At 33.0% G+C, this 17,455-nt stretch overlaps 1 protein-coding gene across 6 annotated transcripts in view; it reads left to right on the top strand.

Annotated features, from left to right (window-relative positions):
• Positions 1-17,455, top strand: part of BBS4 (Bardet-Biedl syndrome 4) — a 53,831-nt gene that overhangs the window by 20,100 nt on the left and 16,276 nt on the right. For all 6 annotated transcript variants that reach the window (XM_076509733.1, XM_076511988.1, XM_076511155.1 and 3 more), the window contains 5 exons: positions 476-529; positions 997-1,124; positions 8,724-8,778; positions 15,662-15,883; positions 16,452-16,623. In XM_076509733.1, the coding sequence (XP_076365848.1) occupies positions 476-529; positions 997-1,124; positions 8,724-8,778; positions 15,662-15,883; positions 16,452-16,623 (631 nt within the window). The remainder of the gene's footprint in view (positions 1-475; positions 530-996; positions 1,125-8,723; positions 8,779-15,661; positions 15,884-16,451; positions 16,624-17,455) is intronic.

Below are 17,455 nucleotides of genomic sequence, written 5' to 3'. Positions count from 1 at the left end.
TTTAGTGAGTTTTGAGAGTGTAAAAATATTTTTTATTTTCTGAAACTGAGCTGGGATGAAATTACCTTCATTGTCAGTATATACATGTTAAATTAATGGAAAAGGGCTTATTCTCTTTCTTTATTTTTTAGAGATATGTTTTTGTGTAACATTATATAGTTTAAATATTTTTCACCATTGTTAATGGTATCAGCTTGTTTTTGAAAACCATTATCGTACAATATTACAATTTATGTAAATATTGATTGGAAATATAATAAAATAATGGCAGTTTTGTTCAATGACCAATTTGTTTGATAGATAGTTCATCACCTAATGTATTTGACAATTCCAAACTCTTTAAAGAAAAATAATGCTTGAGTAAAAAAATTATTCAAGTGTTTTTAAATTGATGTAAAACCTTATGGATAAATGATAAACAAAATGTATCACAGTTCTCCATCAAATGTGGTTTTCAACTTTTGTTTCTTTTCAGGAGATTTTTCATAATCTAGGTGTTTGCTGTGTGAGACTGAAAGAGTTTGACAAGGTCAGTTTTTTTTATACAATATAAAAAGTTATATATAGATCCATTGGTTAACCCTTTCTGCGGGTTAGCGACCACAGTTGACTTGAAGGCTCAACGTGGCAGGCGACCTTCCTTTATTCCTGCTATTCTTATGTATTGAATTTAACATATATAGTATTGGGAACAATCACTGAATATTTCAGGGACTTTTGTTGAGTTATTGCCAAGATATCATGCTTTTAGTACTGATATTGTAATTAGTTGAAGTATCAAACATATATATTCAGTGCCATGCCAAGCATTAAAAGTTATTATTCAGTGCCAAAAGGGTTAAAATAATTGTGTAGTTTTATTTCAGTTTATCTGATTGTTTGGCCTGTAAACTGCACCAGTAAAGCTTTTTCTTACATTTTACTTGCAATGTAGGTTAAATTCATATTTCATGTATTAGACACTTTATTTTGATAAGTTTCTAATCTTCTTACCAGGCTAAAGAGAATTTCCAACGAGCTTTAAGTTATCACCCACAAGACCAGATCTTTGCTTCGTTAGGAGAATTAATGTTATATCAAGGAGATGTAAAAGGTGCCATTTCTGTCTACAAGAAAGCAGTTGAGTAAGTTCTAACATGTTATGTCTTAAATCAACTTGAGTTATAATTTTATTGAAATTGTACTAAGTTGATTGTATATAGTTTATCACACTGAGAATACAACTAAATAAAATTAACCCCAACACAACAGTAAATATATTTTCACAGATTTTATAACATTTCTTGTTTGATTAATGTTAACACTTTTTTCTGTCTGGATTATGAAGGTTCAGCGATGTGTAAGTAGTGTAAGAAGAACAAGTTATAAGCTATTCAACATATCTTGAGACAGAATACTTTATTGAAACTCTAATGATTATTAAATTTTTAATTCCAAACTTTCAGGTAAATACTTTTTGTAAAGAAATGATTCATTGATTACACTACAAGTTATGGCTCTTGTTAGACCCAATTCATAATTAACCATTACAGCTCTGAAGAATGTTATTTACATTTATATCACTGCAAAAAGCCATCATAATGCATTATGTGGAATTCTTTTTCTCAACCAACTTACAGCAATTTTTTTTTCAGGAATATTTTTAAGTGGGTATTAGTGTTTATGAATGATATATATATAAGAAAGCAAGATACAATGAAGTAGAAGTCATCATCAAAGAATTAGCTAAGTGTATTGCTCTTTTTACAGCAAAATTGTTTTTCTCACTCAAAATTCTAATAGGTAATCTAGTGTATATAGTTTATGAGGAGAACTCCCAGACATGTTCACACAGATTTTATATGGGTATTCCTCAAAGCTGGAACTTTGGAAGATAAACTGAGACTTGGTCAATCCATGTATATTTTGCCATTCCCCATCAGTTAGTTTGTGAGACCTATATGATCAGTATGTCTGTTCTTTTACAGTTGGCATTGTCTTTCATTTTTACTTGAGTGGCTTTTATCAGTTTCATTGCCATCTGCAGGAAGGGATTGCCAAGTGTATTTGTAGAATAATAGTGCAGTTGATGACATTTGGTATGACTGACACCTTTTCCAGTGGGAGTTTTTTTTCTATCTCTCAAGGTATATATGTTCTTGTTCACCAAAATGTATTCCTAATTTGCATATATTTCTTTTAATTTGTGTTGCATGGCATATGACACACCGTGTTTCTTAGGCATGAATAAGTGATGTGAGTGCTGTACATTACTCAGTATACAATGTGGCAAATTATTATTGGTTCCATGATTACAAAAGTATCTCAATTTTATTGAATCATGTAATTTCTGTTGTGTAACCATGCAAGTAGTTGTACTGAGTAAGTTGTGATTTCATTGGCTGATACTTATAGAGTGTACATAAGAATAGTGAAGATTTTTTTACAAGTTATCTTTTGCATGTAATTTGCATCTCAGAATAAATTATTTAAACATTGACAAATGAGAAGAGATGGATCTTGCCACTTTAGCATAAATAGTGATTCTTTATGACAAAATAAGCAGCATTGTGTTTTAGTAATTACAATCTTTTAATCATAAACAACACTTCAAAGTGAAATTGTTAAAAAAGTACTCACTGAAAATGAGTGCAAAGTAGGAAAAAGTAACAAACTGGGGAAAACTACCAAAACAGACATATGATTTGTTACATGTGGAAAAAGTAAGGATGTAGCACCAGACAAGTTCATTTACGTATACGTAGTATATGGTGGTTCCATTATTTCTCAGCAAAATTCTTACGTGTAATAGGAATTATTATTCTTTATTTGGTTTATCATTATATCTATGAGAGTTTGTAATTAATTACTCAGCTGTTTTAAACTGTCCAAATATTTTCAACTGGTTTGCTTTTACATTTTTCTTCTACATAATCACTTGAACTTTTTATATCTATATTTGGCATATATTTCAGGGATTCTTTCAGCTTTTATTTGAAGGAAAGCCATTAAGTGTTTTTGAAGGGCTATTTCATATGCTTGTTAATCCATAATGTAAAGTATGTATGCCTTTATAAAGCTTAAATTCTCATCTATTTATGTAATTATCATTTGTGAGAAAAATAAATCATTTATACTACAATGTTGAAACTGTTACTGGAAGAAAAATTTCCTGTGAAAGAAACAAATATGTATGCAGTTTGTAAATAAGAGAGACCAGCTTATTAAACTTAATAATGAAACTGAAATAAACAGGCAAACACAGTGGTACTAAATTGTAACAGGCTGAACAAAAATCTAATTTTTACACGATACAGTACTTCCTCTCGTGTATAGCTGTTCTCATACAGTGTTTCCATGATATTTTACAGCTAATATTAATTCTTCCCTTACAAGTAACTTGCATTGGTGATTGAATAAGGACAACACAACAGTGGGAGTGTTGCTTCCTTCATCTTGCCCATATTGCATTTTCTCACAGATGTTTTTTCCCATAATTGGGGAACATGGGTACATCATCAGGAGACTTACAGGTAATGGTCTCAGATCAAGACATCTTATGATATTAACATATAAGAGCTTTTGGCAGTATAATGTGCTTTGGTTCATTTTCCTTCTCTGGTACTAATCTGATATGTCATGCTCCATTCCAATAGTTCCGTTATTGTGGCCTTTATCAGTCACTAAGGTGGCACTTATTCGTGTTTACTATATGGTCGAACTTTAGAATTTCTTTATTGGGTTCACACATTGTGGATAAGTTCCCTTACATGTCATGTTTCAAGTGCTTTCCACCTTTGGGAAATCATTTTTCAAGACCTGACCAGTTTTATTACATGGAGTGGCTTCTCAACCTTCATGTTTTCAAGCAGCTATGCAATCAGTGGTGTACTCTTCTGTTGGATGTGTTTACCACTTTACTCAAACACCAAACTACCTCTTTTTTTGGTTCATGTTTCCTCATTGTTAGGTTTATTGAAGTGGATGTTTTCAGTTAGGACAGGATCAACCAGTACTTTTTGCTTTTCTTCCAGTTTCATCGACCTTCTTGTCATGAGGTTCTTCCTGATTGGAATATCAATATTGTTCTTCACTGCCTTCCACTCTCTTCATTTTACTTTTTCCTCTTGTTTGATGTTTCATATATCTGTTGAGACTTATTTCTACTCATTTTAGTCTGTGAGTATTGTTGGTCTAGTATATTTGTCATTGACATTTCAAATACTTTTTGTTTCAATTCCACATATATTCTGATTTATCCAGATCAAATTTTCCTATCCATAAGTTTGGCAGTTTATGAAGGACATTCTGCCTTCCTTCCAATTTCATTTCCATCTATTTTCCACATTTATCCCTTCATTGTTACACTTCTCATACAGTCTCCTTTGGTGGTTTCTATTCCCAGTATTTTCATTCCTTGGCACTATTCATCTGTATGGGAGCTTTCTCTTTCTACTATTCCAGGCAGGGCTCATCAACTAATACAATTTGTCTCTTCCTCCTTGCCTCTTTCTTCCTGAATTTTGTTGCAGGTGCCATTACATCAGATCAGGCAACTTAATTCTTTCTTGACATTTCATCTCCATTATCAGCGAGACACATGATCTACTTCTCATATGTTCATCTTCTACTATATTCATTGGATAATTGCTTCTTCCTTCTCAGGGTACAGCTTTCAGTCTGTTGCCATTCTTCAAACTTTGGTGCATCATTGACTGGTAAGTTATATTTTTTCTTGAAATATTTTTCCCTCCAGTGGAATCTCACATTTAAAATTAAGATCCACTCTTTTGCAACCATTGCCTGTCCAGTTATGATTACCACCTCTTAAATTTGCACTGTATGGTCAAGCTGTATAACCATGGCAAATGACATATACACTGTTCAGATGGGGTGTTCCACAAGATTAGTGGTATTTCCTTATGATATAGTTGCATCATAACTATGTCATTCTGGACCGTACTAATCCAAGGAATTACATGGGTACAGCAAAAGGGGATAATCTGTACTATCCTTTCAGTTGAATAAATCAAAGATAGTGTGTTTTTCAAAATAGTTTTTTTTTTGTGATAACCTCTTGTACTGTCTCTAGTTTTGACATTTCTCTTTAATCTCCACTGCATTTTCTTCCCCTTGTTTTTCTAGTGGAATATAAAAGTTCTTGCCACTTTCCAATTCCAACTTGTTTGGATGGTGGACCATGGAGGAGTTCTGAATATGATTGCCTCCAGTTATTTGGAAGTAGGGTGGTGGTGTTCTGCTAGTGAAGGTGTCATTTGGTCTTCCAGAAGGCAAAGCTGCTATATAAGTATAGTAGTGATGTTGCACTCTGGCTTCTGTGAGACTTACCTGGAGGATAATGTTGACTGGGGCAGTGATTCTCATTCTCGCACTACATGTCAGGGAGTTTACACTGCACGAGGCTGACATTGTACAGTGGAGTACAAGTCTTTCATGGAGTTTAAGTTTGATGTGACGTCTCTTCCTTTTATCGTTTGAATTTTGTTTTTTGATTGTGTGGCTGTTTGTGTATTTGCATATGTGCCAGTTACGTGGAGCAGTTTGTACAGTGTATACTTCTGTTCAACAAGCCTTGAGGTGAACTCCTTAAGATGGATTCCTGTATGTGGGGAGAAGAGTATCCTGGTGGTTGAGGGGTCCAACCCTCACACAGCACTTTTGTCTTGAATTCCTGCAAATGAGTACCAGTGTTGGACATTCTTAACAGGTGTTGTGGACATTGTGTGTGATGCTTGTGTTTGGATATAGTACTCATGAAACCCTGACTTTTCTGCAGTGTCCTTGTTTGGCATTGTAGTGTCCCCTCATAGGTCTTCATAATTGGTGGGGAGAGTGGGCACTGAAATTTTCTTATTTTATTATGGATACTCCATTCATGAACAAAACAATAAAACAGAAAAGAAAAGCATTATTGAAAAATGACCATGTGTGGATGGCTCAATTATACAGTTGCTAACAAACTCAGACTCAACATTTATATTCTGCATTCTTTGTGTGAGAAATATTTAGTGCAGATGCCTCCCTTTTTCATTCAAAAGGGATTAGAGGGATTTGCTGTAAGGAAGCTATGCTCATGAGACATCTTGGTGGAAACATCTACAACCAGAACACACCAAACTCCTCCTGAGTTTGAAGAGCATTGAGAATATACCTATTGAGGTTACTCCCTATGCTACCCCTGATTTCCTAAACAGCAGTTATTGTTGAGAGGGAATTGAAGAACATTCTAGAGTCAGATCCCCACTGGGTTTTTTCCAGCCAAGGTGTTTCTGTGTTGCACTGAATCTCCACTCATAATGACAGAATTATAATGCTTACTAATGTTTTGATATTGATGTTTACATCACCATGTCCTCCTGACACAACTAAGGCAGGTTATCTGAACTGTAAGGTATGACCATACATTCCCAACCTTCTCAGATGTTTCCAGTGTCTGTGGTTTTGTCACTCGAGGACATTATGTCATGGTTTTTTAACATGTGCTTGTTGTGGAGGTAAAGACCACAATGCCTGTGAGTGCAAACTGAAACCACTTTGTGTTAATTGTAGTGGTTTTCAACTCTTTTACTCTAGTTCTTGCCCTGAGTCGGTGGAAAAGAAAAATGTGCAATATTTGAAGACTGTAAACAATATCTCCTACCCAGAAGCTCCAAAGTTATTAGCCCCGACTCCATCTTGGACTTATGCTGATACACTCTTTTTCACTGCCACAGTGGGATTTGCAGACAGACCTCTCTGTGCCTTCAGTAGAGTCATTTGCAAAACATCTGAAGAGTCTTTTGCCCTCCATGGTTAAAATAGCTGACAAGTTTATGTCTACTTCCATCTCTGTTCCTGCTACTCCTTTCAGTGGCTGCCTGGGTCCATTTCCTATGGAAGGTTTCATCTCCTTCTCTAGTCCATCCCACCATGGCTTATTAACATCCCCAAGCATGACATTTCTTTGAGTCATCTGAAAAGATGGGTACTTCCAATTGGAAGTACCATCTTCTCTTTGCCAAACATCTTTCAAACCATCCTTCCATTCCCATTTATTAAGATGGTTCAAAATCAGTTGTCTCTGCCATGGTTTGTTGTGATGTGATGGTTGCCAAATTGTACACCATTTCTCTCTCCCTGGATCATGTGGATGCTCTGCAGTACATTCAGTACAATGCAGTACATTGGTAGTCAACTTGGAGGGAGCAACATGATAACAAGCTTTTCCTGATTGAACCTTCTATTGGACTTTAGTCATCTTGTTTCCATAAGGATCAGAAGGAAGAAGTTGTCCTAACTAGGCTAGATTAACAGTTCCTCATTGTCACCTGAATGCATGTGATACAGCCATATAAAGCATCATTATTTATTCTGATTGCTTAATCTAATATCACATGATGCTAAATGCTCTTTAATTAGGAGAACTGCATAAAATATATGGCTTAAAAATTGATAATGAATAATAGCCATCAACCCATATAAATCATTTGCAAACTTGAGCTAGAAACTGATAATCTAGATTAATTGGTCTAATCAATACTTATATGTCTGCATGTGCTTTGACCCGATAGTTTTGCTGCTCTAAATCAGCTGTCTTTCACCTGAATGAGGAAAAACTAGAAAGAGACATTTTTACTTTTAGATGACACTGTATTGAATATTTTATACCAATAGTTTACCTCATTTTTTGTGTAGGTGTGTATAGAAATTTGGTTAAAATTAAATTCGTTTTGGTGTATAACTTTGCACGTGCGACTTAGACCAAATTTGACAGCTGATTGTAGGTTATAAAAATATATAAGTGTACCTGATTTGAAAAAATTCATAAAAATTAAGGATGTGTTTCTATCAAAGTTTCTGTACTTTTTATATCAAGTGAAAACAAAGAGGAAGAAATTCAATAAAAATTGATTAATTTATTTCTTGTTTATTTATTTGTGGATTGCTTTGAAGTTTGGTATGTGAAATAAGAGTCCAGAAGGGCATGTTCTTTGAAGATTTGTGACAGTTTGGATTACTTCATATTGAGATACAGAAAGATGAAAATCACTAAACTATTGCTCCTGTTAATAACACACAGTGTCCTGCAGCTGTTTGGTAGCATTACATGCTACTATGTGCCTTGATATGATTTCAATATAAGATAGAATAATTTGAAAGTTATTTAAATTACATTTTTAGCTTTCTCACTATAAAGAGAAAAATGTACTTATTCTGGTTTTGTCAGCTATCTATTCTTTTATTTTTTATTTCTTGTTTCCATATTGATATTCAGGTTTTCAGTTGTAGGATCTGCTTCTTAAAATGTACTAAGTTTGATTGATTGGTACATTAGTGATTGAAAGCACTAAGATTATAGTTTCCCAGTGGCTCAAAGTATGTTCTAAAGCCTTATAGTGTCAAAAACCAAGTTTTGATACCTGTGGGAGATACACACGGATAGACCATTGTTTGTCTTTGAACTTAACAACAAAGTTGATGTAAGTGTTTAATATGTTAAGTGAAATGGTGCTTTAAAAGTGTTGCTAGGTCCAGTTTTGAGACAAGAACATATGTATCAGTTTTTTATCATTTTTATAATTATTTTTATTTTGTTTATTACATCATTTTTCCTGCAAACAGTTGGTTTTCATAAAGTTTTCCTTTCCTTTTAGCCTAGTGAGATGGAAGTTTTTATTCATATAAAACAGAGAAAAGAATTTATCTTCTAAAACACAATAAAAATTAATTTCTCTTAATTCCAGGTTGTCTCCAGAAAACCCAACACTTAATACAAAACTTGGACTTCTGTATATGCAGGTAAACAGATAAGCTTTTTTAAACTGTTGGTTCTTCTTCCTTGAAAAGGATCATAGTTTTTTTTTTTTTAATGTGTATTTTGTGATAAGAACTAGTTTATGCAGAATACTAACCCTATAGCCACAGGTACTTTTTACTATGCATGACTCAAAGTTGTAATCTTACATTCAAAATTTTATTAAACTATTTTCTATTTATGTTATATAAATTAATATAGCATACAATTTTTACTAATAATCCATATTTAATAGTATATAAAATTAAGTTCTTAAATCTATGAGGCAATATTTAAATTCTGAATTTTTCCTTAGTGTGACACACACAACATTTTTTAGCATGTTTTCATCCCTATTTTATCCACCACCCCTCAAAAAAGTATGAAATTAAATGTAAGTTACTCTCTATAAAATTATTATTACTCAGACAAACCACATTTAATGTAGTATTTAACCTTGTTTGGTTTCAGAGCTATCAAATAGAAAATCAGAATCTTGCACACACACAAGTCACACTCTCTCTTTCAAAATTTGTTAATAATTCTCTTATGTTTAATTATATATTACCTATAACAAATAGAAACTCTTAAATGTAAGTTTCACTCAGAGTACCAACATTGTTCCCATTGGAATGTTAACAACTAGCTTGGCTGAATTTGTAATGATTGTTGTTGCATAGTTAGAAAGCCAGAAAAATGACGATAGGTAAGGGAATTTATCTACTTTTTTGCATGTTATTAATCTATATTGTTTGGTACATTACTTAATTAAATAAAAATTAAGTGAAATAAAAGTAGAATAAAAATTAGGGTTAACAGTCAAGAGCAAGAACAAAGAAGACTGGATAAATATTTTATTTCTTGTTTTTCATTTTGTTCTTTATGTATAATTATAAGAGTAACTTAAATGTAAAAATAGAGATCTTTTAGGTTAGTTGATTAGATTAAGTAAAATAAATAATAAAAATGTTTCATGAGACATGCACCCAAGCTACTTGTATTAGCTGTAGCAACTCATTGGTAAAGTAATTCAATAGCGTAATGTGAGCTGTATGTGGGCTGAGTGATTTACAACATGGTTCAAAGAGCAATAAAGTAATAAAATTTAATATAAATAGATATATACTGTAGAAACTTAGAGCTACTTAGGATAAACAAATGTAGTTTTGTGTTACAATTTAAAGTAATTCTCAAAAGAAAAAAGTTAATTTAAATTTATTTACATTTTGTTTGATGGTTATGATGCCTGGTCAAATTGATCAATTCCGTTTTTTTTGATAGGATAGAGAAAATAACAGATGAATTATAAAGTTTTACTGGAAGAGATACATTTTAAATGCATTTAGGAGGTCTTGTGGATTACACAAATGAAGTTTGAGATTTTTGAGATGAGGAAAAGTATTTTTAATTTTAAAATGAAAATTACTTTGCGCACACATTATTCAAAACAAGTATTCAGTATATTCATGAAAATTTTTTATTTTACTTTATTGAAAATACATCACCAAAAATATGATTTTTTATTTGTTAAAGACATAATATTAACTGAAAGATGTCAAATTTTGTTAAGATATACTCAATATATTGAAAGTTAGAAATAAGTATTAAATTTATGAAGACTTTAAATGAGTACGAAGAGGCTATGTGGTCAGTCATATAGACCGAACTTGTATTGAGAGAGTTAAAAGAAAAAAATGTTATTTTAATGCTTTTCACTGTTAAAATGTGGTTTCATTAATTTTTTTGTGGAAAAGAACTGATGTTTCATGTGGGTTTATGTAGGTGCTTGCAAACCATGAAAGTACATTAAATTGTCTTTTTTTTATAAGCAAGACTTTGTAAACCTTATAAACTTTACATTTTATACCCGAGGTCTTGGAAGTGTTCTTGAAAATGGTAACTTGTAGTGAAAGTGAATAATTGATAAATAATCAACCATTCCATTTATTCTCTTCTGGTCATCTGATCAGTGACATGATTCCATTTATTCTTGAAAATGGCAGTTTGTAGTGAAAGTGGACAATTGATAAATAATCAACCATTCCATTTATGAAATATTCCCCATTTATTATTATGGAATACTTTATAATATCCTAGTCTATAAATAACACTCCTGTAGCTCATGTATAGCTATATCACCGTTGTTAAAATGGTGGTCAAGAGATTGCCTGAAAATCAAACTTTTAAGTAATATTTCTTTGCAAAATAATTTTAATGTTAATGAAGCTCAGGATGATGTGATACTATATTATTGAACTTTAGGCTTTTAAATAATTAGACATTTTAATTGCCCTCTGTACACTGTAGAAATGTAGTTGAAATCAAGGACTACTGATGATGGTAACGTATAGTGTGGAGCTGAACTTTCTATTAACAAAATATTTAAAAAAGCTGACTGTCTGATCATCCTTGCTAATAGTGATGTGTGAAATCTAATAACACCTATAGTTATACAAGGAGATAGGAAACAAAGCTCAGTTGTACAACTAGTGACAAGCAGATATAATAAAAATTCAATAATACCACCAGTTTTTATTTTTTAAGTATTAGATTTATTTAGGGCTTTTTTCCGGTATTTAAAAACCCGAAAAGTTAAGAAAAATGCACAATCATAAATACATACATGCAATTCCAAGAAATTGTATAATTTATATTCCTTATGGAATATAATTTTAACCACTTTTATATTGAAATACTGTGCATTTATGTTTCATTTTTTTAGGATATTTTGTTCATTAACTTGCCATTCTAATTAGATAACTGGTTAAAAAGTTTTGATCTTGAAAAGGGTCACAGAAAGTGTCATACTTAAACCTATTGATGTTTCAAGCACCAGTAATCATATTCAAAATCAGTTATAAATGTGAAACAAGTTGCAATACAGAGCAGCTTAATGAGACAGATTGTGACTAATTCTGAGTCTTTATTTTGTTATAGATTTGACCTTGTGTGTTAATTTCATACTCTTTAATATCACAAGTTTTTGTTGATGGATATGAATAGAGTTCTGTTAGATGTATTTTCCATTAAATTACCATTACAAAAGGACATATTAATTGAAACTTTGTTCAGAGAAACATGAAAATTATAAAAGATTAGAGCAGTGTTTTTTAACAGTGTGAATGGTTTGTCCAGGAGTTAATAAGATCAGAATCAGGTGAATGAGTGTTATCAATTAAACCACAAATTTATGAGCAAAAAGTCATTAGTTATTAGTTCTTGTACTGTATTTCATTAATTCATTGTTTTTTATTTATTTCATGTTGTATTCATTGTAGTTGTGGTGTAATGTGTACTTAAGTCATAATTGAAAAACTTGTGAAAAATTTCTAAGAGTGGATGATATTGGAAACTGTTGAGAGGCACTGAGTTAGAGAATAAAAGCTAACATTACAAACATTGTAGGTTTTTCATTTATCTGAAAGATTAGAAAAAACAACAAACTAAACAGTGAATGAATTGAAACCAAAAGCTTTTAAAAGGTCTATGGGGTTCTCTTCCTCTTTAATAACTCTAGGGGTATCTTGCTCTGTCAGTTTAGACTTTCCATTTGGTATTGTAACATTTGTATAATAAAAAATCAAAATGAAAACATTGGAAAACTTAAAAAGCCATCTTACTTGGAGTGAAAAGGATGCCTCTGACTTCAGTTTCTGATATGATATCTTACCTCTTCTAACAAAAAATCTTTAACTTCTACTGCCTTTTGCTTCTCTCACTTATTGCTGCATACTGTCATGCAAGTGATTATGCAACAATCCTCCACCAATAGGAGTGTGACATTTCTCATGACATAACTAGTACCCTCTCTAATAATGCACGTGTAAATCACTTCTTGATTTTCAGTCCTACTGATCAGATGTTTTTTGCTCATGGTTTAATTAACCTAACTTCATATTTTTACTTTTGTGAATTTCTACGTCATTTAATTTATGTTTTCATTCTGTTTCTTGGAGAGCGATGATTTATTTTGTTTAATCTTCCTTTCTCTTTCAATTTTTGGAGTTGTGCAGTCATAGTTTCATGTGGTCACAACTATGACTGTTCTTACAGTGGAGGCAGAATTACCGTCCATGTCTAACGAGTTGAAACTGTGTTCCTTGGCCCATGAAGTGATGATTCTGGTGCTTTGGGAGTTGACCACTTCCGTGCTACAATAAAAACATACTGATGATTGTCTAAACAAGGTTTCTGTGATTTTTAGCTTTGAAAAAGGACAGCATTTTCCCCCCCTGCCTGAATATGGCTCTTAGTTATGTGTCATTATTTAAGTCTGATCTCTCTGAGGGTATATGGCACATGCTGCTCTCTTTTGTGGTTCCCAAATCCATTTATTTTTTCCCAGTGAAATCCTTACCTCTTCCATGACATTTTCTTTATTACCCTTCTGGCTTGAAGTTGCCTGGTGTTTTATTCATTTTCTCCTGTTTATTGTTTGTTGCCTTTTTCATGTTTTCTTCACACCAGTCCATCACTTTACCATGTCTCTTCATATTTTTACCTTCCTTTGGTTGACATCATTAATGATGTAACTGTTTGTTTGTGGTGGTAAATACTCCATTTTTTTCTTTCAAGAACCAGTATTGTACCTTTGGATACCACTCTGTTGCAACCATTGCCTGACAAGGTATACTTAGTCTTAAATTCACATCGTACAACATGTGAACATGCTATGTGTCTGATATTGAGATTCTTCCTATCATGAGCTTCATATACAGTTCCAGAGGTCATTAAGTGTTGGTTGATTAACTCTGTCAGTATATCCTCTGTTCCTTCAAATTACAATTTTATAACACTTATCGAAGTCATCTCATGCCCATTGTTGAGGTAGGGTGTTCTGAAGGACTACTGTAGGTATACCTCATAACAATTTGCTTCATAAATATGTTTGTCTTGGATTGTGCATGCATGGATTAACATTAGTAAATCAGACAGAGATTACTGCCAATCTATAATGATTGATGGCACATGAGGTTCTTCCTACCACAGAGCTATTTACAATTCCATACCCTGCCAGCTTTTGGATGGTGCACTCCATCAGTGTCATTGATTTGATTTTCAAAATAGGTGTATTGTTGTCATCTGTTACACTGGCTTTAATGCTGCAGTTCTCCAGACTCTCCAATGTAGTTTTTTTCCTCATTCTCCTAGTGGAGTATGAAAAATCGTGTCACATACCAGTTCCTAGCCAATGGGGCATTGGACCATGGAGATTTGTCCTCTTGTGTGTGCACAATACCACATGGTTTGAGAGTAAAATGATGTTATTCTGCAAGTGTCAATGGTTTTATGCTCTTCTTACCATGAACTGAATGCTACCAGTTGTAGCAACCCATATATATATATATACATATACACTGCAGTTTTCCCCTCCTGCTGAGACACCTTCCTTCCTGCTATCCTTCAGATGTCAGTTCCTGGGGTTTAGGTGTTGGCTAGAGATGCTAAAGCCACACAAGTCTTCACGTGTGTTTGATTGGTATCCTTCTCCTGCTGTGGACTGGATGATTACTTCTCGATACTTCCTGATTTTTGACTGGAGATGCAACCCCAAAATGTGGTCCCTCTTTCTGCAGGAAGCTAATTTCTAAGGGATCTGGTGTTGATTGTAGCTGGATAAGACACATGACTTCTCACGTGTGTAAGGCTGGGTACCCTCTTTTTTCCACAGACCAGATGAAAATTTTTTATTACTGTTGGGTTTAACTAAGGATAAACACCCACCTTTGCTCTCTCCTCATTTTTACCATCTGACTATCGTCAGTTCCTAGTGGATCTGGTGTTTGTTGTGTTATAGGTGCACACATGTGGAGACAGATTCTTGATACAGGAGCTCTTCTTCCCTGTGGTACTCATTTTTGAGGTGAAAGATAGAGGATCCTCTTACTACTGCAGACCTGATGTACAGTTCCAGGTGCTGCAAGATGTTGGTTGAGGTTGACCACAAATTTACAGTCTGTCACATCTTAGCCACTCTACATCAGGGGTCCCTTTAATTTTGTACTTTTTGTGGGAGCCCTCTTAAATTTCTTGCTCCTCCTCTCCAGTTTCAGGGTGATTTGTTTGGTTAAATATGACCATTTTCAAAGTGAGTAAAATGATTACAGACTGTGCTAGTTTCAGTAGGGGTTGTGGTGAGCAAATATTTCTGTCTATTGAGAGCAGTACAACTTGAAAAAGGTTTTTATTGGCTCTCAAAGTGCTTGGAAATGCTTGAAAAAAAGCCTTTTCTGCATAAGTACTTGAAAATATTATAATAGCAGAATATATTGATGTATCTGACTTTAATACATGTTGTGGAGTTGAGCATAATAAGTAAAGTCTTTCTTTATATTTTAGTCTCCATTCATACGTTGAACAAATGTAGATTTTATAAAAATTTCGTGGAATCAGATTGATTTGGATGTAGGTTTTTTCAGCTTCCAAAAAAGTGCTTGAAAGATATTCTGAGAATGCTTAGAAACCTTTTAAATTGATCTGAGAAATTCAGTATGAATCATGTTTTTAGTTACAAAACTAGAAGTCCCTTCAAATATTGTAAAGCTAATTTTAAAATTATTCTTCATGAACTATAAGATTAATTATAAGCTGTTTAAATAGCATAAAAGATTGATGTGTTTCAGTATTTGTTGTGGAATTCAGTTTTAACTTTGTATACTGAAAAAGACTTGAAACCAACAGCAGCCTAAGGAATAAAGCCTTTTATTGATAATGGTTCATCAGAATTGAATACATTAAAATTATTCTTAGACTTTTCACATTTTTCCAAACTTAATACAGTTATTTGGTGTAGTAGGCCTAAGAAGTATTTTATTCTAGTTGTTAAGTAAGTGAGCTTGGCACCAGATGCATGTAACTAAATATATTTGTACTTTGTTGATTTTTCAGTGTGGAATGCATCAGAAGGCTTTTGAAAAGTTGGGAACTGCGTTAGCATTTGATTCGTACTGTGTGCCAGCAATCTTAGCAGCTGGAAGTATCATGCAGACACATGGTGATTATGACGTAGCTTTGTCTAAGTATCGTGTTGCTGCATCTGTTACACCCAAGAGTCCATCTTTGTGGAACAATATAGGAATGTGTTTTTTTGGAAAAAAGAAATATGTAGCTGTAAGTTTTTATGTTAGAAATTGTATATAAATTTTCTGTTTACAATTAAGTACTGGTGATATCAGGATAAAACTCACATAACCAGACTTAGTTCTTGTACTTTGATAATATTAATATGATTTAAAATTTAAGTCAAATTTGTTATAGAATTTATATGAAATCATTATCTCACTTTTGTGAAAAATGTTTACTTATAATATTTTCAGTAGTTGTCTTCTGAGCTAGAATTAAAAAAAACAAAACAAACTTGAATAGGTGTTAAAATGCACAAATATATGTATTAGTACAAAGTTTTATCCTCAGTAAAACTTTGGATTAATATATACATCCTTGTAATATCGTAACTAAACATGACTAATCATGCACATATCAACCTAGTGATTTCTGATGGACAGAATCATATAAGATGTGCTATATGTGTGTGTGTGTTACAGTTTTATGAGATGATTCCTGGCAATTGACTTGTTTTACATATATATTGCACTGATTTTTCATAACCTGGTACACACACACACCTATATGCATATAAGAAAGTATACAACTGTAATGCAGTTTATAATATTTGCAGGCTATCAGCTGTCTGAAGAGGGCAAACTACTTAGCACCATTTGACTGGCGAATCCTTCAAAACCTGGGATTAGTTCATCTTACCATGCAACAGTATGCTTCAGCCTTCCACTTTTTGAGTGCTGCCATTAATATTAACCCACAGTCAGGAACTCTCTTTATGCTACTGGCATGTAAGAACACAGCTTTTCTGTTATTTTGTTGGAACTGGAACATTATGTTGTGATAATGGTTTAATGCTTATGAAGTATAATAAATACACTGTAAATTACATTTATTTTTGTAATAGAGTACATGAATATTAGGAAGTTTAGAATTCTGTTAGATAACTGAATTATCTTGGTTTGCATCTTGGTTTTTAAAATATATTTTCATATTAGTTGAACCTATGATGAAGTTTATCGTGTTTTTATGCCTTAGTAGTTTAATAACTTTATAGCTTACAGTTTCTTGTGTTTTGGGGCATGGAGTGGCTTTGTTGTTAAGTGTTAAAATTGTACTCTGAACTTGTATGACTCATTTCCCTTTGCTGTAAAAAAAATTTTGACAGCTTAGGGTCATGTGTACTATAAGAGTGATGCTTAAATCTCATTGTTCATTCAGACAAGAAGCCTAAGAGTAAATAGTGGGTTCTGTTGAATAGTTGATTTTCTTCTTTCCTTCTCATTGCAAAATTAGGGATGGCTAAGCACAGATAGCTCTTATGTAGTTTTGCATGAAAATTGTAAAACAAACTTTTGTTATGTTATACTTGGAACTAGCATGGCTTAGTGGTTAGGGTTCTTGACTTGCAATGTGTAGGTCATGGATTCAAATCCCCATCATATCAAACATGCCCTTTCAGCTGTAGGATGTTATAATGTGATGATCAATTCCACTATTTCATGGTAAAAGAATAGCTCAAGAGTTAAGTGTGGGCAGTGATGACTAGTTGCCTTTCACTGCAGATTAGGGATGGCTATTGTGTAGCTTTGCACAAAACTAAAACTAAACCAAACTTATGTT

This window comes from Tachypleus tridentatus, chromosome 1 (genome assembly GCF_004210375.1).
Source record: "Tachypleus tridentatus isolate NWPU-2018 chromosome 1, ASM421037v1, whole genome shotgun sequence".
Taxonomy (NCBI): domain Eukaryota; kingdom Metazoa; phylum Arthropoda; class Merostomata; order Xiphosura; family Limulidae; genus Tachypleus; species Tachypleus tridentatus.
Note: the sequence above shows the minus strand (reverse complement) of the source record. Positions and strands in the feature narration are given on the sequence as shown.